Here is a 24,046-nt window from a genome sequence, read left to right as displayed (position 1 = left end):
TAATCAGACCCTGCAATAGAATAAATCAAGTTTCACTTTAGTTTTTCAAGTAACTCAACTCTAACTCACTAACTCACTCACTCAGCATCATCAAGGTTATCTTTTAGGAATATGAGCATGTCCACATTTCCAGGTAGAAGCTGGGATGTTTGGGCGTTTACAATATCCACTGCTGTGGAAAAAACTTTCTTGCTTGGTACTGATGTTGCTGGGACAGAGAGATATGCTTTGGCCATGGGTAACAGCAATGGGTAAAACTGTTCATTGTCTCTCCACCACTTCAAAAACAATATAGTTTTTGCCTGTTATTGACAGGGCGAGATATATTGTTGGTACTTGTCAATGTCTCTAGGTATGTACATGTAGCCCTGTAAATACAATGTCCTTTATTGTTATCTGTTGTTTTATGTTCATGTTGTAACCTACTTGCTGCCATGTTGGACAGGTCTCCCTTGAAAAAGAGATTGATGATCTCAATGGGACCATCTGGTTGAATAAAGGTTTAAAAAAAAAAAATATATATATATTATAAAAAAAAACAAAAAAAATCGCGGTATATTTTGTCAGTCTCACAACGGTATTGAGACATTTATTTACCGCGATATTCGATATATCGTTGCATCCCTACAATAGAGTGCCACAGTGACGCATCCTAAAACCCGGAAGTAAACTCCTTCCGGCAATTTCTCCATAGGATTTTAGAAAATAGCTCGAAATAAGGTCTGTGGTTGACACACATTTAAGAGACGGATCACATTTTGTTCAGCTGGATAATATCCACATGTCTACCCTACTTTTATAATTTTCTAATCATAAATCTAGTCGCCAGAAGCAAAATGCTAATGTTATGCTATAAACGAACTACAAGCGAGTACAGCAGCTGGGTCGCACGAATTCAACATCACGCCAACTTAAGATCATTTCAACTGACTTTTGCGCGCTTGCATATTTTAACAAAGCTTTTCCTTTTAGCCACACTGAATTTAACTATAAGTAATGGCTGTGTCAATCAGCTGCGCCGGATTCATTTCAGAAGAGGGGGGGGCAAAAAGTGCGTCTGTATGTGACATACTTGCCAACCCTCCCGATTTTCGCGGGAGACTCCCGATTTCCTCCCGAGGTTATATTTATCCCGCATTTCTCGCAATCTCCCGATTTCTGACTAAATCTGATTTGTGAGTCACGACCCGTGTCATTCTAACATAACGCTCCAAATGTTACTGTTTCCACTCGGACTTCAATATAGCTACACCATTGTTTGGTTTCCATGGTAACACGTCTCTTTAGTAGCGTGCAACAGCCGGTGTTTCTCGTGAGTGTTTTCCCCGGGAAACAAACACAATACACACAAAGGCAAAAATACACAAACGCACACACACACACACACACACACACACACACACACACACACACACACACACACACACACACACACACACACACACGAGAGAGCTCCCCCCAGACCAGTAATCCAAACGAAAATATGTTCCCTCCGTTACTACTTTGATCATTTGCTCATCAGATCGATGGATATCCATCAAATCCAAATGTGGAGATGACAGCTTTGTAAATAGCCTAACGGAGTTAATAACTGGAACTTTTCACAGAGTGAGAAAAAACCACCTCTTTTATGAGAGGACGTTGGAAGTTCACTAGTGCGCAACCAGAGGTCGCGTTAACCGAATATTTTCCGTCTATGACGGATTTTTTTTAACAATGACAGACAAATCTGAAAGCAGTCCGTCATTTTGACAGATTAGAACAAACTCGGAACAGCGCGAAAGTTTCCCCGCAGCGAGGCTCCGGTGTTATGCCGTGTTATGCATGCCTTCCAAAAAGAAAATTATACCGTTTCCAAACCTAACTGTGCCGTACAAATCATTGAAATGTCTGTGAGTTTTGGCTTTACGCTGTGCACGCTCCCGCGAGGTGCAGCAACCATGCATAACACGGCGCATGTGAACTGTCCCTCCCCCCCCAGTTGACAGTTCACGAGCATGCTCCCCCCCCCCTCGTCAGAGTTGTGTAAAGGCCGACGGGTCATTCTGATCAGCGAAAAAGTCTAGCGCAACCTCTGTGCGCAACATACCTGCACCAGTTTATCTGAGAAGTGCCTCAGGTGAGATGGAATTAACTTTAGGATCACAAATTCTTTCAAACGAGTATTTGCTCTCTCGACATTAATCCCATTTTGTGCGATAAGCTTTGTAGCCTGTGTTTCGCTGTGTGTCAGTTGACCATGACAGAGGAATGGGGGAATGTTGACAGTGACTCCTTCAGGAAGAATATTCTGGATTAAGAATCCCTTGTCAGCCAATATCAGATCTCCAGGTTTGAAATGCTGAAGAACACCAGAATCCTGTACTATTTCTTTGTCACTTGTTGATTCTGGGTATAGTTTGCTGCAGTATGTGATCACAGCATTTGGTGCTACCCCGAGGAGTAGTTAGAAGGAGTGCATGCCACAGTAAGCAGAGTAGGTCTCTTTCTGGATATCCATTTGCTTGGGGATAGCTATTTTGATGTCCGTACAATCCACTATCATTCTGCAGTTTTGGATGTGCCGAAATGAAGAAGGCAAGCTGCTTCCTCCTCAGTCATTAGACACGTAGCTTCTTCCTCCATTCCTTCAATTAAAGTAGGAATGCTCTTCTACATGCTGTGCTTCAAATGAAACAGGCCTTTTTCTCTTTCTCAAAGGAAAATGACAGCTGCAGATGCGGGAACAGGCATTGGGCTTCCTATCAGCTCGTCTGTTGGGAAGATATCAAATATTAGTTTCATGGAAGTCACACCGTCACATATAAGAGCATTAAGACATACAGTACCATCTAAAGATATAACCTTGCACTTTGATAAGTCTCGTGAACATTTTCACTATTCTGAAATGTTTATAGATCAAAATTGAACTAAATAAATAAATGGTAGATTAATCCATATTGAAAATAGGTGTCAGTCAGCTGCTACACTAATTATAGTATATATATATAGATAAGATAGTACTTTATTGATCCCAATTTGGACGTGACGAGCACATGGGCCCATAGGGGCTGGAGGACTCTTTTGGCAACCATGGCAACGGGGGTCTTCTTCGCTGCTTTTGGTGTATTTTGTGGCGCCACATACAGGCCCGGCATATGTACTACTGCATCTCCAGCGCTTTCGAGCGCTCTCGTGTGAACGGAATACTTTTTTGATATCATATTCGGTTAGTTTGCGTTTCGTATGCGTTTGCGTGCAAATGGGGTCTCTCTCCTTGCCTGCGGGGCTGGGGCAGTTCAACGTACCTCCTGATTGGGGGGGGGGGGTGCGCCATATTTTATGGGCGCTGTACGCAATATAGGCGTGGTTCTGTTAAGATAAGATGATGTACTTTGTTGGTCCAAAATCGGGAAATAGTTTTGCTGCCCCCCATGGGTTGATGCACCCTTAGCATTCGCCTATACTGCCTATGCCAAGGGCCGGCCCTGCCCGGAGCGCACGGGAGCGTCCTGGTGTCCATGCCTACAGCGTACGCTGTCAGGCAGACCGTGGGAAATTCCGTGGTGCGGGGACGCTCTCTCCCAGGCGGAGGGAGCGATCAGCAGCCACCCAGCCGTTTGTACGGAGACTCAGACCTGTGTCACGCACACTGGTGCCTCAGTGGGACTTGGCTTTGGTGTTACGTGCACTGAGTAAAGCCCCATTTGAACCTTTAGATCAGGTTCCCCTTAAGGTTTTGTCAGCCAAAGTAGCATTACTTTTAGCGCTGACATCAGCAAAAAGGGTGAGTGATTTGTCTGCCCTCTCTGTGGCTCCGTTATGTCTTTTGTCAGTGTCCCCTGTTCGTTTATTCAATTTTATTTGAGGGATGTCTCCCATTCCTCTCTGACACACCCTGTACGGAGTGTGTCAGAAGTGTGACCTTCGTCTCCACTTGTTCACAGCGGCAGGGTTGTATTGTTCCCAGCCTTCGTCCCCTCATGGAAAATATTCGCGTCGGACCGAACCACGCCCCTTAGCTGTGATATAATGAGCATATACCACGGCCTGTCGTGAGCTATTGCTTAAATATATAATATATATAAAATAATGTATTATATTACATTATTTGCTCTGCCTTGGATTATTATCAGTTCTGGTAATAACTTCATAAATAACTATGTCTGAAAGCAGAAGTCTAGGGCAAATAATTGAAAGCAAATATTACACCAATTGTATTCTATATTATATTCTTTGCAAGCTCTGTGGGCCACATAAAATGAGGTCCCGCGGGCCTTGAGTTTGACACCCCTGCTCTAAAGGGTTTTATCATGTAAAATGTAATAAGACATCTGTGTGTCTTAGATACTTTCTTTTTTTTCACTTGGTACCTTCTTGTGCATTAATTTGTCTTTCTTCTTCCCTAACTGGCAGAAGGCATCTTATGACAAACCAAGTTCCGATGGTGAAGCAACTCATGAGAACGGACACAGCGACTGCAAGGACCAAGGTAAGATTCTGAGTCATCTGTAACATAAGTGAGTAAATAACATCCAGTTCATAAAAGTATGGAAATGTATTTGCACAGAAGATTTCTGGAAGAACTTCCCTGGGAAAGCACTCTCCCTGCATAGGAAATGACAAGATCTGGTTCATTGAAATTGAAAGGGGACTAACTGGGTGGTTAAAATAAGTAAAACATTTTTCAAAGATTCAAAGGTTTTATTGTCATATGCAATGACGAAGTATCCACAGCGTAGTCATGGCAATCAAAATCTTGAAATGAAAAGTCCCATGCTCCTCGAACAATGAAAAATAAATATGTATACGACATAAAACAATAAAACTATTTTTTTTAAACAAATACAATTAGTACAAGAGGAAACAGAGTAGAATACAAATAGTGCAAGATTATGTTGAAACACCATTGAACAAGTAATGCAGATGAATTAAACTATATAGTATACATGTTAAAAAAAAATACAGTAAGCTAAATAATGCAGAGAATGTTGACTAAGTACATGCAGGAGTCTATATACATGTAAATAGAATAAGATATATACAAGAACAGAATGTAAAATTAAATACGGTACAGTGGAATAAATACTGCTTTTAGAAATAAATAATATAATGTAATATAGGGTGTGTTACCACACAATTTAAATGATGTGGACCATCGCATTTTCAGAACGGAAATATCCAGACAAAGTTAGTAATTGAACCTTACATTGAAATTGCTTTGTCAAATTTGGGTGATCTTATAATATATATAAATTATATATATATTGTGTTGTTAACATACCGTAATACTTACAGTTAGGCTTTATGTCTTTGTTGCGGGTTCTTGAATTGTTTTTAATTTGGACCCATATCCTGATATATCCTGGCTTTTGGTTTTATTTACTGAGAGTTGCTGAACCAGAAACCAAAAACATGAGATATGGGTGAAATAACACAATTTTTTTCATCATTAAGATTAGGTAATTTTTCTAACATAATGTCAGAAACAGATTTCCCACTAGCAGTTCATTTTCCAAATCCAACTGGGGTTTTATGGAGTCAGCACAGAGCAGTGATTCATGGACTTGGCTGTGAAACTATGGAGAATATGAAATGGGATCAGCAACAATCTCCCATTAGAGCTTAATTTATAATCATATACAATTTGTTATTACATCTCCAGCGAGGTGTAGACCATTTTGTCCTGTTAAAAGTAGAAATGTAATACCATTATTCAGTATGTGGCAGTCGTTTTTCTGAGCCTCCCAGTGTACACTTGCTCCCAGATGAAGAAACGCGATATGGCTGCCCTTCTTTGCTTATTGTTTCAGCTAATGCCTTCAACTGGGAGTATCCATGAGCCAGTGAAAATTAAGTAGTGTTATTATTAGCTAATGCTAGTTAATAACTTTAATGCAGTGTTCACCTTGCCTTCCTAAATGAATAGCGAGATTTGTGGCATGATAGTTACATTTTGTAATACAGGCACACATTTGGCAGACTGTAAATCCAATGTTTAACACAGCAATGGGTGGGGTAGAAACACCTTGGCTTAATATGATGTATGATCTTTTATTGTTATCCATTAAATACAACAGAATTATCAGGGAAATCCCAATAGGCGCTTTCACACCGGAGTACTTTTCCCAGGAATAGTTCCGATAGTTACTGGGATTTTGCGTTAACACCAAAAAGATCTGGAACTAGAACTTTTGTTCGGGAACCTTTTCACCACTTTTCAGTCCCTGCTAGAGAGGTGGTACTTTCCTGGGGAGGAAAAGGTTCCAATTTCTGATTGGCTGGGCGAATTGCAAACCACGGCCCGTAAAACTCCGAAAGGTTTTGTGAAACCGCCATTTTATTTGCTCGCATTAGCATTATTAGCATTAGCCCAGCGCACCAACGGAGAGAGACTACCTTATGGCGACACCAAATAAAACATGGGAGCGGTGGAGTGATGAGGAGGTGTCGGCGCTTCTGGTGATTTACTCGGAAGGCTTCAGTAGAAGCTGCTGGGAAGACTCCCAGGAGCTTCTACTGAAGCCAGTCCCCAACTCCGGGGACATCTGGCCGGGGACTTCGGGTGGCAGTATACGCCATGAAGTTGTTTGCGGCCTGCCAGTAAACCCAAAGCAGAAGAAGAAGTGAAGTCAGCAGCTTCATTTGCGTAATCCTCCCTCAGGGACTTATTCCGGTGTGAACATGATCTACTAGATAGTTCCGGAACTAAATATTTCCGGGAAACTAAGTTCCGGGAACTATTCCTGGGAAAAGTACTTGGTGTGAAAGAGCCTAATAATACACTCCAGTGAGTTCCTGGACTTACCTCTTGGTCTTACTTCAGTTATTCCCTCACTGAGTACTGAACACTCTTTTCAGCTAAATTAGCCACATTCTTTCCATGGATGGTAACAAAAAGAGCAGATTTGCTGGAATCAAAATACCCTGATCAGAGTTTTCCTCCTCTTCGTCTCCTGAAGGGGAAACATAATGGTAATTGCTCTTTTAAAAAAAAGGTTACAATCTCTTTCACATCTGTGTGTCTGCTTTCCCCCTAAAGCCTGCATTGTGTGTGGACTGTGTTTTAATACTTTAGACTGTTTGAGTACATAGAGCTTCCTATCTAATTAAGTTGCCATGGTAGTTTTCAAACCATAATAGGGAGGGAAAAAACATTTAAAGCCGATCTTCGATTGACTTTACTTAGTTTTTTTGTATTCAGAAAGCATACAAAGTCTAGATTCCCTCTGGACACTCATTGTGAGCATTGGGGATGATGTCATCGGTGGAGGGGAACACATTTCAATCACATCTTTTGGCCAACACTTTTATTTTCTAACTTGGATCTTTGATCATAAGCCACGTTGAACCTTTTTCAGCCCACATTTTAGTAATGCCGTCATGACCGCAGCAAATCTGGATCAGCTCCGTTGTTCCCTCGTTTTTAGAGATGTGGGTAAGGAGGAAAAGAGAGAGGGTTGTATTTTCTGACACTTTATGAGTCTCCTTATGGTGCGTTCACAACGGACGTGATGCGAATATTCGCTTCGCTCTTATCGCATCACTCTAAACGCTCGAGTTTCACCGCGGCTGTCAGTTGTGTTTACTCGCATCATTCAAACAAGACGCGCTGGCTAGGGGGCTACAACTATAACAAAATGAACATATTTACATACATTTTATTGTAATACATGTTTCAAAATGATGCCGAAGTAACAACATACTGATAACGGTTAGTAAAAACCATGAATTAATGCTTTGACAAGTGTGCAGACAAGACGGCAGGCGAAAAACCTTTTAAAATGCGTGTTTTCTGAATGAAGATCAGATCGACCAAGCTAAGCTAACGTTGTAGCTGCTCCGTCCAAACTCACAACAACATCCTACAGACATAAATAAAGTAGCGACTGTATTCGCCATGACAAAGACAGTCTGTGGTTTGTACTTGTTTAACTTTTGTCCAGTTTCTGAACAGATATGAGGAGCTGTGAGCCTTGTGTGCTAACAGCTAACGGCTGATGTTTTGGTTTTCTGGTTCAACGTCAGTGACGGCAGGCTGAGATCCTCCCCGCTGATTGGCTACCGCGCGAACACCTCACGTAAATTTGACACTCTAGTTGAAAAAATTGAACTCGAGCGGTTGTCGCGGCCCCCTTCAATCGCCTCAATCGCGCCGCGGCATTCGCATCAACCTTTTCATGCGCGCCATCTCTGCATTGACTTTACATGTAATTGCGCCGCCCCCAAAAATTGCATCGCGTCCGGTGTGAACGCACCATTACACACCGGGGACACATATTTATGTATCAAATTCATCAAAAAGGGAATTTTGCATAATAGGTTACCTTTACTTAAGTAATAGTATAAAAGTGTTATCAGCCAAACATACTTAAAGTATAAAAAGTCAAAGTAATCAATGAGCAGAACAAATTACCTTTATGTGTGTATATAATTATATTTCTTAATGCAACATTTTTGTTAATATTTTTTGCATCAAGTAGCATTTTACTGTTGTAGACAAAGTTATGATAGACCTTTTGTGAAATATTTAAGAATTATAATTTTTAGAGATGCATTTTGTAAAAGTAGCTAAAGCTGTTAGAAATAATTACATTATTCCTTTTTAAATGTAGTAGAGTAGGACAATTGTTTGCATAAAATGGAAATTCTCATGTTAAGTACAAGTACCTCAAAATAATACTTAAGGACAATATCTACTTAGTTACCTCCCACCTCTGGCCAGCTGAAATCAACCCACTCAGACCAGTGGGGAAGCTACACCAGCAGACAAAGAGCCTTAGATCCCACAAGGATCTGATTCAAAAGGAATGCAACAGTTTGTCTCTCTCCTCTTTTCTTTTTTACTTACAGAATTGCAAAAGCACCCACACATAATTGAATCAACATTAATGTAAACACATCTCTCTCAGTAATTTCCCATGTTTCTGTTAGACCGCAGTGCACATTCAATATGCGGAGTACCTAAATAACAATGTTTTACAAATGTTCCTTCATCGGAAGTTGTTCTCTCTCTCTTAGGAAAAGGGAAGAAGAACGCAAAGACTGAGCAGAAGACTGGGACGGTGGGGAAGGGAGCAGGGAAGAAGATCACCAAAATTATCGGCCTGGGAAAGAAGAAGCCGTCCACAGACGAGCAGACATCTTCAGCAGAAGAAGACGTACCCGCATGCGGTAATATGTTCAAGCAGGAAATCCCAGTATCATTAGGACCTATATATAAGTGATATATTACAATGATATAACTTTACGGAAAATGTTTGTAATAGTTCAATCAAACGTGATTCATGACTCCCCGCCATGCCCCTGACAACAGTTTACTGATTTGTAATTACCACCTTGTGGATAAGTTTGTCATCAACCCTTTCCAGTATTCATCAGTTCATGAAATCTGTGTGAAATCTGCCTTTCTTCCTCTGACTTACCTCAAAGTAAAGTCAAAACAGCCTTAGGGGCTCCTGTCAAAATGTAAATATGTTGTATCTCTTTACACCAGGGGTGCCCACACTTTTTGGGCTGGTGAGCTACTTTTGAAATGACCAGCTCACCGAGGTCTACCAAACAAAAATAAAATCCCAAATTGCAAGGGTTGCTGAATAACACGTTTTATTTATACATGGGATAATAGGGCTGCAACAAACGACTAATTTGATAATCGATTAATCTATCGATTAATGAAACGACTAATCGACTATTCAGACTATTACTGTATGCCTTGCACAATTTCTCAAACGCTCTTGTTTAGCCATCAACTTTTAGATTTAGCTTGAGGTTGTTTTAGGCATGTGGAAACTAACAATGAAGACAATAAAGATGAATACTTGATTCAAAAATACATATATTATTAAATTAACAAATTGTTTACAAAACTAACATTGCTTTTTATTTAAATAAAATAAATAATATTTCACATCAAAATAAACAACAATGTTTTAACAAATCCTATTAAATAATGTGATGACAGAATAGCTGAAACTTTAACAAAATAAAGAGTAACTCAGTTTCCTCTAATCATTAACCCATGTTTGTATAATGTAGTTAACTCTGTGTGTTGCTGCTAGCATACATAATAAGACCTGACGTGGAAACGTTACTCGTGGATGGAGCTACAGAGCTACTAGAAAGACAGTCGAACCCGGTGCATTCCTCCGTCTGAATGTGGTGCACTTTTGCTAAATGTTTAGACACATTGCTCGTGTTACCGCCCTCACATGCTGAACTCTCTTGGCAAGGAGCATTGTCCTCCTCAAGACGGGTAACATTTAACCACACCTTGGAGCGCTACTCTCCGCCATCTCCTCCGTGTGTTGCTGCATGTAGCAGCCGCGTGTGTGTAAACTGCCCCGCCCCCTCGCACACAGACGGGGGAGAGAGAGATCTCGTCTCGATTGGAAAGATCGAAAATACACCGACATTTGTTTGTCTTTTTGCATGTTAGAAACGAGTTGGCGACACTAAGACTGCGAGATAATATTTGTGTAGCAATAATACACCTTTCTCTTTCTCAACTCGCTACTCGGAGGGAAGTCGCTGTCATATGCCTTGTGAACACTCCGATAATGCCTCTCCACGTTACCTTTCTTTGGCAGAGCGACGCTTGCTTTACAAATAAGGCAAATAACCTTTGAATGTGATATCACAAACAAATATTCTTCCTCCCATTCTTGGTGGAAGTGGTTTGTCTTTAGCTTCTTGCTCGGTCCCGCACTCATTTTGTTGTTTGTCTCTTGTTTGTCTCTTTAACTTAATTTGAGTTTTCCCGGCACTTGACTGATTTTGTATCGCTTTGCATTCTGGGTTAACAGACTGGAAAGCGATAGGTCGCTTTTTCTGTCAATCAAGTAAACTCCTGAATTAAGTGGCAGGGAGGCCAAGGAAGGAGGGATCAAAACCTGTTTTGTCTATTTTAACGGAACAGGATTTTTTTTTTTATGAATGACTCGCGATCTACCAGCATTGCCCCCGCGGTCGACCGGTCGCCCGCGGTCGACGTACTGGGCACCTCTGCTTTACACCTTAAAGGTGGGGTAGGTAAGTTTCAGAAACCGGCTCGAGTGCACTCAAATTTGAAAGTACATAGCCGAAAAGAATCCGCCCCTTCCTTCAGACTTCCTTACAGAGCACCTCCTCCAACACACATGAACGTGCAATGCACGCCCAATGAGGGCACGCCCAATAAGGGCACAAGATACATTTGTGCATGCACGAGATGGAAGGCTGACAGACAGGGCGGCAATCCAATCCGTTTAGCCGGGCCGGCTAAAAAGTCTATCTCGAGCCGGTTTCTGAAACTTACCTACCCCACCTTTAATACTATAAAGAATGTAAGATGTAAAAAATGACTTTAAATGACAACACATTCATGAAGATATTGTTAAAATCATGAACATTGTTGACTTTGTTGAACAAATCATGACTGTTATCTTTGCTCGTCAGGCTACCTAAACGTGTTGTCCAATAACCGTTGGAGAGAGCGTTGGTGCCGTCTAAAAGAAAACCAGCTGCTTCTCCATAAGGACCGTAACGACCTGAAGAGCCACATCGCCTCGCTGCCCCTCAGAGGCTGCGAGGTCAGTCCTGGCCTGGATCACAAACACCCATTTGCCTTCCGCCTGCTTCGTAATGGCCAGGAGGTGGCAGTACTGGAGGTGAGCTGCGACCTCCGAAGGGTCTGTTGGATAATGTTTTTCAGGAGATGTGTACTCGTGTGTCAAAGTAAGCTATTAGAACTCCACTGTCAGCCAATAGATGAAGCAGAAATGCCAGGGAATAAATTAATGGACTTGAGCACACAAACACTGCTTAGAAATGTTTTCCTACTTATTCTTGTTTTCTCTTTTATATGGTAAAACAAGTCCTCCACCAACCAGTGACTTGTGTCTGTGTATTTGAAGTTATGTGTATTTGAACTTCCTCCAGTTGTCATTTTGTTAGTTTTGATTCTATTTCCTCACATGCATGCTACCCTCTGCCTACAAATGTGTTCCCATTTATAATGTTCCTTGTAAAACCATAGCATTCTTAAGTAAAATCAAATGCTTTTGATTTCTTCTCAACTTGAACCCATACCTTTATCCTTTTTACTATAACTTTGTCCTTTCCATAAGGCCACTTCCTCTGAGGAAATGGGTCGATGGTTGGGGATCTTATTGGCTGAGACTGGCTCCACCACAGACCCAGCTACCCTGCACTACGACTACATCGACGTTGAGACCACCGCCAATGTCATCCAGCTGGCCAAGCAGTCCTTCTGGTATATGACAAACATGTTTTCTAGTGATTAAAACCCTGACAAGTTTTTATTGTTTTTATCATGAATATTACTTATATAGTATGGTGAACTTTGCTCTACGTCCTCATACACATATTTGCTCCTGATCCACGAGTATCATGGGAAATTAAGATCTATGGCTCATTTCCATATTGTGAGGTCCCAACACATTACAGCAATTATGATATAAACGTATATGACAAATATTGATTCCAGGAGTATTGCACACAGCTTCCAGGTGTGGCCTTTAATAATGAAGTGGGCGCCGGGCAGCACCATGGCAACGGGCGCCACCGGGGCCGGACAATAAGTCAGGTCGGAGTTATTCACCCAGCCAGGCCACTACCAGCTTTTGGGTTTTTTGTTGTTGTTTGCATCGTCAATATTTACAGCGTTGCTGCCCACACACTAACACACGGCTTAATTCAGATTTAAGAAGGTTCTTGTGCCTTAACCTGTTCTCAACATCTTGAAAGAAACAGCGTCTGAGGGCTTCTTAACATTTAACAAACTATGAATGTGTCATACCCACTTAACGGGAAGAAACTCAGCTACCTGACGATATGAACCATTTTTACCTCTGAATTAGCACTAAGTGTAATTCACGGTAATAATTCACGGTAAAAATATTTTATACTTCATCGGATCTGCACCAACTAGATAGCATATGAAAGCTGAGATTCCAATGGTATAAGTATCATCACTGTGCGACCAAAACTCGCGGCAGCGAAAGCCAGCAAAGACAACACACAACTTCACTTTACGTAGCCAAAACGGCAAATACGTCTTACCTTTGCTGTTTTCTGATCAAAAGTTGTGTTCAAGGGCATTAAAACGCAGATAAATGCTGCTGAAGGTTAATCCAATGTCTCTGTGTCCCTTTGAAATGATTACTGATAATTAATGCTGTCAAAATTATCGTGTTAACGGCGGTAATTAATTTTTTGAATTAATTGCATTAAAATATTTAACGCATTTAACGCATGTGCAGAATGGCCCGCCCCATACATCCCACCAGTGGCAGCGCCAGGGTATGGCTGGGGTAGGCTACACCCATACCAATAAATGGCTTAGCCCCACCATGAAAAATGATGTTAAAGTAAGCAAAATAAAGTCCGCCAACTCGCGCCGAGAATTGCACAGACAGCAGTTAGTAAGATTGATTTCAGTAGCCACTTGTCTGGAAATACCGAAGACCAGAAACGGTTTTTAAAACTTTTGTCACGTAGTGATCGTCTTCCCAATAGAACATCTTTGATAATGTCTTCTGGCCAATCAGAATCAAGATAACGGCGTGGTGTTGTTGCAGGAAGTCCCGACGGAGAATACTTTTGCTGTAGTACAGGTAACACATAACTGGTACGCAGGTTATGTGCGTAATCTGAAATGCGTACCGTCACTTGTGTCACAAAGCGCATTTGCGTACCGACGTACTTGTGAAGCTTTTCCAGAAGGCGGTTAGATCACCGGACGACAGAGTCGGTCTCCGTGTGCACAGACAGGGCTGCTGTTAACGTCGGTCTGTACAACGGAATTGTGCCAAAACTACGCCAACCGGCTGCGGAGGGAGACTCCCCCCCTTCACTGGAGAACTGCGCTAAAACAGCTGATCACAACGTTCACACTCTGTGGTCACGAAGTACTCCACTAGCGCCCCCCCCGTCGACTTTCCTGAAGTACTCCCCCGTTGATAGAAATCAACACGTAATGATTAAGACCCCACGGTTTGATGATTGATCTTTCATTTTGACACACAGAAAAATGTTACAATAAACATGTTAAATGGATATATCCGCCTTCTTTCATTTATCTTTCCATTCCCACAACAATATACATAAAAAAATGACATATTTTGGACATAGTTCGAATGGTGATTAATCATGATTAATTAATTTTTAAGCTGTGATTAATCTGATTAAAAATTGTAATCGTTTGACAGCCCTACTGATAATCCATCATCATATTTATGGCAAAAAGCCTAGTTTTCAGTTTTCGGAGCGTAACATAGCTTTCGGTTTGGGCAAACTGCGTGCGCATCACTCTCACTCCTCAATGGTAATGTTTAGATGGATTTAGGAACTTCCCCTCAATTATATTCCCCTCGATTCTAACTGTCTAACGGTTCAAAAGAGGTGTCAATCACCAAAATCGACCAATGGGTTCCAGAGATATGGCAAATACACCCAAATGACCCCAGAGGTGGGGTTTATTTTCTAAACCTCTCTAAAAAGGTCAAATTTCACTTGTTTTGCATCATTCTTGATACATGTTATAGTTTGGATTCCTAAAGCTTTTTGTCTCCGATCCCATCATTCAAGGTTGGTTTTCACTATAAGTTATGGTTGTTTTTTTGGACGGAAACTATAATTTACATTTACATGTTCAATCTGAATTTACTTAAAAATAAAAACATCTATATTGATTCTGAATTTTCTACATCCAACTCACAGGTGTATCATTGCTTTGAGAAAAAAGATTATAAATGTAACCCTTTTAGAAGTGAAGATATAGTCATTTGTTCTGGGCATGTCCTTTTTGAGCCTGAAATCTGAAAAACAGGCTTGGGGCTTAACAGGTTAATGATTATGTTCACTGTGTACATGATATTAGAAGTGACCACACAACCCATTGTTTAAAGACATTTCTAAAATGTATCGTTTCAATTATTTGTAACATCTACATGTACTGATGTCATCATTTATCTGGTTTTCAACCGTTCGTAGTGGTAGCCCTACTGTAGTTTTAATCTCACTAACATCAATAACTTTGCCCTGTAGCTGCCAGTTCCTCTGTGTTGCTGCTTGGTTCTGTCTGAACATCTCCCTGTGAAAGACCGGCACTGCTATTATTTCCACCTTTGCATAGGAAAAGATAGGGCAACAACTTATTTTTCAATTGACTCTGGTGTCACAATACATCATACTGACTTTATAATAGCCTATTAAAGTGTACTTCACTTGTGCCAATGTTGCTGCTTTTGTGGGAGATCCAGCACTGAAGTTAATTATATAACCATGACTTTATCACTTAGTTGCCCCTGAATTTGCACTCACATTGTGAAGAGTTGTAGTGCCACAGTTAGCTGCAGTCTAACGGTAGTATTACATATACTTGGCATAGCCTAACAGTCTCCAGTCACACAGGGCCTACCACTGAACTTACTTGATATTTAGACTGAGAAACTTTTTTGTTGACAGTCTGTACACATCAGGCTACAATATAGAAAATGAGAGCGCAAAAAATGTATTTGGCTAAATTGAGTTAATTAGTTGCCCAGTTTTGCCTGTAAACTATGTAATGTTATGTGGCTTACTCTGAATAAATCTGTGAGTTTAGGACAGGCTGCCTCCTCCTTGTGTGCTCTTTTCTTTTTTTCTCTCTCTGTGCCACCTTTCCTCCTTTTTTTTGCAGGATCCAAGACATTGTTGGTGTCAGTGTCAGTCAGTCAGTCCAGTCCACACTTTTACACTTAATTACCTTACCACTCTTGCAACAAACGGAGAGTGGAACAACCAATCACATCTTCATTATTCTCTGATAGCTGAAATGTGCCCACTCGCGAGTATGACAGCTGCCTGGGGCTGGTAGTTTTCACTGCGCCTCATACTGGTGCAACTTTATTTTGGAGCACTTTTATGACTTGCCGCACATCATGTCTGCGCTGAATAAAAACATGTTTTTTTTACTCCTGTGTGTTGACAGGCCACAGCATATTAGAAAGGCCTCCTGGACTAAATACATTGCAACGTTTATTTTGTCCTTACAGTTTTACAAGTAAGCGTGCTGTCTCTCCGAACCCGTACCTGGACAGCCCAGTCAACGGCTACGCCTGCCCCAGTGGCATGGCTCTGCACTATGATGACGTGCCCATCAACGGAATGGTAAGAACACACCTGCTCATGGGCGATACACACACAGAACAAATCAGCTAAAGCAGCTTAACCACAGTAAACCATCTAGTTGTTAATTACATTACATATCAAAGACAATGTACAAGTCAACGTAAGAGAGTGCAGGGAGGAGGTTTGTTGACACGACAAAAGCCTCACACTCTTTCCTGTATCACAATCTGATTAAACTCAGGTCACAGTGATCTATAATCACCACATTGCATTATGTTCTACAGCGCTCAATCACAGCAGCATGTTGGTATCTCAAGACAACCGGAAGAGATTTGTATAGGCCTGGATTTTGCCTGATCAATCCCTTGCTGGACAACATTCTCCCGCCATAAGGGAACATCTGAGGTTATACTTAGTGTAAAGATCTTAACAAATATATTGTTCAGCTGTATTTAGCTGAATAATGATCGTACAGCAGGTCAGTTTACATCAGTTGTTTGAAATTAAACAATTTACAAATCTGCCTTTGGCTCCTCAAAAACTAAAATGTTACCCAACTCAATGTTTTGAGAGTTCTTATTTCTGAGAATCTCGCAAACTGAGGGGGGGAGTTCAAAGTAAGCACGACTTATAGCATGAATCGCTACGGCCATGTTAATGGGAATTAAGCCAAGATGAAATAAACTGAATGATATATTACATGTTAAAACAACATTATACCGTACACAGACACTTATTATGGAAAAGTAGTGTAACTAACATTTGTACTGCTATCATCTCTTCCTTTCTTTCTCTCCTTTGACTTTTCTTTCTGTTGTGTATTTTGTCTCTTCCTCTTCCCTCTCTGCCTGCATGCTTGTCTAACTGAAGGACCCGGAGTCGCAGTACTCCAGTCCCAGCACAGGGGGGCGCCAGCTGAAAGAGGAGGTGCACTATGAAAACTCTGACCTATATGAGAACATGCCTTCTCCCAAGCTGACCTCTCGCTGTCTTCCCAAGCTGACCTCTCGCTGTCCTCCCAAGCTGAGCTCTGCTTCCACTTCTGCCAGTCCCTACAAAGCTCCTGTTTCTAAAGTTTCCTCTAAGTTCCTCACTGCTGATACTAAAACTAAAGCCACTACTCAGGTGACTAACACTCTCCTCATTACAACTCACACTTTTTCTGCTCTATACTCTTAGTATTTACCAGTCTATAATTCATATATATCATTTTGTTTTCAACATTACATAGTATCATTTAGTTAATAATCAGATCATTTTCAGTTATCGGTTTTTATGTTTCTCATGTGTTGATAACCTTCAGAAAATGGAGGTGAACGTGACCCGCTTAGCAACAATATTTCTCTCTATGACTTGGCAAAAAAGTGCAGGGCCTTTGATTCTGCTGAAGCACTGAGACTTGACATAATACAAGTAGTGATGCTGCATGAATTCCTATTTCGTTTTTTTTTTAAGTCTGACCTGCCAATTATGATTTTTACTGATAACATGTTTTTCTTCTTCTTCAAGCTTTTTTTTTTTGTTTTTACTTTTTCTTGATATAAGTGTCGTTTTTTAACACAAAACAACAATCACAAGTTATTTTCAAAGCTGCATTCAGTTGCTTTAAAATGTGTCTGATAAAGGAATATTTTACATATTTTCATTAAAATCACATACAGTCAAGAACAGCATATTGCTGATAGGCCTACCACCAAATCATAAATGGTCAAGTGAATGTTTCAGACAGAACCATAAACAGCTTCAGTCACCTACTGATATATTGTGTATCCCAAATGATGACATACTTTACTATTGGAAAAAAAGAAGTGTTTATTATTCCTGCATGAGCATGCTTAGCTCAATATACAAGGTATTAATGCTGGTCACTCACAAGCCCACACCTCTTTCCCATTAGTCTGTGAAGCACATTCCACCTCTGGGTATGTCCTGAAATCATGCAGAGGTGGAAGAACGACTTAGATCTTGTACTTCAGTAAAAGTACCAGAGTGTAGTAATACTCTGTTACAAGTAAAAGTCCTGTATTCAAAATGTTACTTAAGTAAAGTACAAAAGTATGAGCATCAAAATATAGCAATAGCAAAAGTAGTCATTGTCCAGATTGGTCCATTTCAGAATAATATATATGATATGTTTTATAATTATTTATCATTTTGATCAAGTGTTATCAAAGCTGGTAAAGATGCAGCTAGTTTTAATGACTTTATAATTTTATTTTATTTATTTAACCTTTATTTAACCAGATTGAGATAAAATCTAATTTCCAATGCTGACCTGGCCAAGAAGGCAGCAACGTTACACATTATTACACATAACACAGACATATAAAATACAGAGAACACAACTAAGTAAACAAAAAGACAAAAAGCAGTCACTACATTGTGCACATTTGGGACAGTAGGAAAGGTGCACTACATATTACTGCAAGAGCAGCTGGTGGTAAGGACCTCAGACAACTTCAATTTAAAACAGGCTATTGGGACAAGTGCCATTAGTTTGAGGCGTGATTGAAGGTCATTCCAAGATCAAGAACCATAATAAAAAAGTCTCCTTTTTCCAGCCTCAATCCGCACAGCAGGAACCTGGAACCGTATCCAGGCACTGGATCTGAGGTTGTAAGAGTCACAAACTGGAGCAAATCTGGCACATACAGTGGGGCAAAAACGTATTTAGTCAGCCACCAATTGTGCAAGTTCTCCCACTTAAAAAGATGAGAGAGGCCTGTAATTTTCATCCTAGGTACACTTCAACTATGAGAGACAGAATGGGGGGGAAAAATCCAGGAAATCACATTGTAGGATTTTTAATGAATTCATTAGTAAATTCCTCGGTAAAATAAGTATTTGGTCACCTACAAACAAACAAGATTCCTGGCTCTCACAGACCTGTAACTTCTTCTTTAAGAGCCTCCTCTGTCCTCCACTTGTTAACTGTATTAATGGTACCTGTTTGAACTCGTTATCAGTATAAAAGACACCTGTCCACAACCTCAAACAGTCACACTCCAAACTCCACTATGGCCAAGACCAAAGAGCTGTCAAAGGACACCAGAAACTAAATTGTAGACCTGCACCAGGCTGGGAAGACTGAATCTGCAATAGGTAAGCAGCTTGGTGTGAAGAAATCAACTGTGGGAGCAATTATTAGAAAATGGAAGACATACCAGACCACTGATAATCTCCCACGATCTGGGGCTCCACGCAAGATCTCACGGACCACTATTGCGGTAAGCATGTTGTAACTTCCGGTTGTTGGTATCCCGTGTGCCCTTTCTGTTGCTGATAGCTTATTATCTTAACTTAATCGATCGTTTTAAAACTCTTGATCACGGCAACTGCCTGACGTTATAATCACATGTTACTACAGCTTAAGCACTCACAACTCTCCTTCTCTTAGCGACTGTAACTCCACAGTTGCCTACACTCTTTTCGGGTTTGCTAACGGTAGCTACTTTAGCTTGATAGCTAGCCATGGCTCTTTCCCCACCCTCGGGTGCTATTTCCTGCTCTTCCTGTCTCATTTTTGGTTACTTCCCTACCTCCTTTACTGGTACCGATACATGTGTTAAATGTAGTATAGTTGTTAGGTTGGAGGCGGGAATCATAGCCATAAAAGCCCGGCTCCGCATCTTAGAAAGTAACTCAGCTACAGTAAAGCCCATGTTAGCCGGTGCGGACCGGCAAAAGGTAGCTCCTATTAGCCGTCCCCCGGCAACTCCCGAGTAGCAGGGAGACTGGGCATAACGCGAAACCCGCAGGTCCCCACCAACCCGTTCACGTATCTAACAGATATTCCCCACTCAGCGAGACACCCGCTGAGAAGCCAACTCTGGTTATTGGTATGAGACACGTGAATTTAGAGACCGAAGCCTCTACAGTCACATGCATTCCGGGGGCCAGAGCGGGCGACGTTGAGGCGCATCTTAAACGGCTGGCTAAAAATAAACGTAAATACAGTAGGATTGTTATTCACGTCGGTGGTAATGATGTTCGTATACGCCAATCAGAATGCACCAAACTTAATGTGGAGTCGGTGTGTAGTTATGCTAAAACAATGTCGGACACCGTAATCTTCTCTGGTCCCCTCCCCAATCTGATCAATGATGACATGTATAGCCGCATGTCATCATTTCAGCGCTGGTTGTCTTGGTGGTGCCCAGCAAACAATGTGGGCTTTGTGGACTTAATCCATGACAAACTGGAGTTGAGACCAGGAGGCGGAGTCGCAGTCTTACACGCTTCTCTGCGCTCTCTCCTAGGCAGTCATCCATAGGAATCCCGAACCCAATAAAATACCCAATATTAGCGGTGTGTGTGTCTGCCCAAGGACAATTTAAGGTAACACCTAATAGAGGTGTCATACATAATAACCTAATAAAAGTAAATGTAACAACTACTACAGTGCAACAAAACAGGAATATTAAATGTGGTCTCTTAAACATAAGATCTCTAGCATCTAAAGCAATATTGGTAAATGATTTAATATCAGATTATAATATTGATATATGCTGTCTCACTGAAACTTGGTTGAGACATGAAGAATATGTCAGCATAAATGAGGCCACTCCACCCAGCCATATCAATACTCATATTGCCCGAGGCATGGGCCGAGGAGGTGGAGTTGCAGCAATCTTTGACTCAAGTTTACTTATCAATACTAAACCAAAATTAAATTATACCTCCTTTGAAAGTCTCGTTTTTAGTCTTACGCATCCGACCTGGAAAACTTTGCAGCCAATCTTATTTGTTACAGTGTACCGTGCACCAGGTCCTTATTCAGAATTCTTATCAGAATTCTCTGAGTTTTTATCAACTTTGGTTCTTAAAACAGATAAAGTAATTATCGTAGGTGACTTTAATATTCATGTTGACGATGATAAAAATAGCCTTACTGTTGCATTTAACTCTATATTAGATTCTGTTGGTTTCTGTCAGAGTGTAAATAAACCAACCCACTGCTATAATCACACTCTCGACCTTGTTCTGACTGATGGTATTGAAATTGAGCAACTATTAGTCAAACCGCATAATCCTGCTTTATCCGACCATTTCTTAGTAACTTTTGAAGTACTGTTACTAGACTACAAAGCATTAGTCAAAAGCTCCTGCAGCAGAAACCTATCTGTTAGTGCTATAGCCAAATTTAAGGAAGAGATTCCACCAATACTTAACTCGATAGCATGTCTGCATGTAGGGGAGGAAACTTATACAAAATGTACACCACCCCAAATTGATCATGTTGTTGATAGTGCTACAGATGCGCTGCGAATAAAATTAGACTCTGTTGCTCCTTTGAAAAAGAAGAAAATAAAACAACATAGATTAGCTCCATGGCATAATGCCGAAACCCGCAAAATAAAGCAAAAGTCGAGACAACTTGAAAGGATATGGCGTTCCACTAAACTTGAAGAATCTCGTTTAATTTGGCATATTACTCTCAATGAATATAAGAAAGCACTGCGTAAAGCGAGAGCAGCCTACTACTCTTCATTAATAGATGAGAATAAGAATAATGCAAGATTTCTTTTCAGCACTGTAGCCAGGCTGACAGAGAGCCACAGCTCGATTGAGCCTTCTATTCCCATAGCACTCAGTAGTAATGATTTTATGTGCTTTTTTAATGATAAAATTGTTACTCTTAGAAACAAAATGAATGACCTCTTGCCTTTGACCAGTATAGTGCTATCAACAGCTCCCGGAAACGTAAGTTCTAATATTACACTAGATAGTAAACTAGAATGCTTTTCAGCCATAAACCTTGAACAATTAAATTCAATGATTATCTCTTCTAAACCATCAACGTGTATGTTAGACCCAATTCCAACTAAGCTGTTGAAGGAAGTTTTTCCATTAATTAATACTTATTTATTAAATATTATGAATATGTCTTTATTATCAGGCTATGTTCCACAATCATTCAAAGTAGCAGTGATAAAAACCGCTTCTTAAAAAGCACAACCTCGATCCAGAGGTTTTAGCCAACTATAGACCTATTTCTAATCTTCCGTTCCTCTCAAAGATTCTTGAGAAAGCAGTCGCAAAACAGTTGTGTGATTACTTAAAAAACAATGATTTATTTGAAGATTTTCAGTCTGGCTTTAGAACACATCATAGCACAGAGACAGCTCTTGTTAAAGTCACAAATGACATTCTAATAGCCTCTGACAAGGGACTTGTCTCTATTCTTGTTTTGCTCGATCTCAGTGCTGCATTTGATACTATCGACCATGATATCTTATTGCAAAGACTAGAGCACTTAGTTGGCATACAGGGAACTGCTTTAAGCTGGTTTAGGTCCTATCTATCTGAACACTCTCAGTTTGTACGTGTCAACGATTAATCTTCCACGCAAACCAAAGTTAGCCATGGAGTGCCACAGGGCTCAGTGCTCGGACCTATTTTGTTCACATTATATATGCTTCCGTTAGGCAATATTATAAGGAATCATTCTGTACATTTTCATTGTTATGCGGATGATACTCAACTATATTTATCAATCAAGCCTGATGAAATTAATCATCTAAATAAAATTCAAGACTGCCTCAAGGACTTAAAAACGTGGATGACCTTAAACTTTTTGATGTTAAACACGACCAAAACTGAAGTTATTGTACTTGGCCCGAAGAATCTACGAAACAAATTATCTAAGGATATATTAACTATGGATGGCATTAATTTGGCCTCCAGTGAGACTGTAAGGAATCTTGGAGTTATATTTGATCAGGATGTATCCTTTAACGCCCACATAAAATCAATTTCAAGGACCGCCTACTTCCATCTACGTAACATTGCAAAAATCAGGCATATCTTGCCTCAAAACGATGCAGAGAAACTAGTCCATGCATTTGTTACTTCAAGGCTGGATTATTGTAACTCCTTATTATCAGGGTGTACCAAGAAGTCAGTCAAGTCGCTTCAGCTGATTCAAAATGCTGCAGCTCGTGTACTAACCAGAGTTAGGAAAAGGGACCACATTACTCCTGTTCTGGCTGCCTTACACTGGCTCCCTATAGAACAGAGGATAGAATTTAAAATTCTTCTTCTCGCCTACAAAGCCCTTAATGGGCAGGCGCCATCTTACCTTAAAGAACTCATTATACCCTACTGTCATTGCGTTCCAAGAATGCAGGGTTGTTGGTTGTTCCTAGAGTCTCTAAAAGTACAATGGGAGCCAGAGCCTTTTCTTATCAAGCTCCACATTTGTGGAATCAGCTTCCAGTATGTGTTCGGGCGGCAGACACCCTATCCGTTTTTAAGAGTGCGCTTAAGACCTTCCTTTTTGATAAAGCTTATAGTTAGGGCTGATTAGATTCAGCCCCTAGTTTTGCTGATATAGGCTTAGTTTGTCGGGAGACATCTTACTTCTTCCTTCTCTCTGTCTGTACCTGTGTACTCTCATGTTCCGATTAACCCAGCTTCCCCAAATGTATTTCTTTTTGGTGTCTATATACGCTGGGATCCGGAGTCATGGATGATCCTGCGGTCCTGTGTCCTGCATCGCGAGCCCTGGATCTTGAGTCGTGGCTATAATAGAGGATATCCATCCAGGACCTATGATCCAGGACCACAGGTCCTGGATGGATATCCTCGTGGATTCATCTTCCTATTATACACACATGCATTTCCAAACATTTGGACTACCTATGTTGCAAATGTATTATCTTTTCAATTTACACACGGCATCTATTGCACGTCTGTCCGTCCTGGGAGAGGGATCCCTCCTCTGTTGCTCTCCCATTTTTCCCTTTAAACTGTGTGTTTTCTCCAGAAGTTTTTCCTTGTACGATGTGAGGGTCTAAGGACAGAGGGTGTCATATTGTCATACTGATATTCTGTACAAACTGTGAAGTCCACTGAGACAAATGTAACATTTGTGATATTGGGCTATATAAATAAACATTGATTGATTGATTGATTGATTGATTGATTGACCCCGTGGGGTCAAAATTATCAC

The 24,046-nt window shown here is 40.7% G+C and overlaps 1 protein-coding gene across 1 annotated transcript in view; it reads left to right on the top strand.

Annotated features, from left to right (window-relative positions):
• afap1 (actin filament associated protein 1) overlaps nucleotides 1-24,046 on the top strand; it is a 156,278-nt gene that overhangs the window by 85,163 nt on the left and 47,069 nt on the right. Inside the window, 6 exon segments of the mRNA XM_034205599.1 lie at nucleotides 4,396-4,471; nucleotides 9,001-9,153; nucleotides 11,416-11,627; nucleotides 12,087-12,232; nucleotides 16,017-16,131; nucleotides 16,963-17,217. Of these exon segments, the coding sequence (XP_034061490.1) occupies nucleotides 4,396-4,471; nucleotides 9,001-9,153; nucleotides 11,416-11,627; nucleotides 12,087-12,232; nucleotides 16,017-16,131; nucleotides 16,963-17,217 (957 nt within the window).

This window comes from Gymnodraco acuticeps, unplaced genomic scaffold (assembly GCF_902827175.1).
Source record: "Gymnodraco acuticeps unplaced genomic scaffold, fGymAcu1.1, whole genome shotgun sequence".
Lineage (NCBI taxonomy): Eukaryota > Metazoa > Chordata > Actinopteri > Perciformes > Bathydraconidae > Gymnodraco > Gymnodraco acuticeps.
Note: the sequence above shows the minus strand (reverse complement) of the source record. Positions and strands in the feature narration are given on the sequence as shown.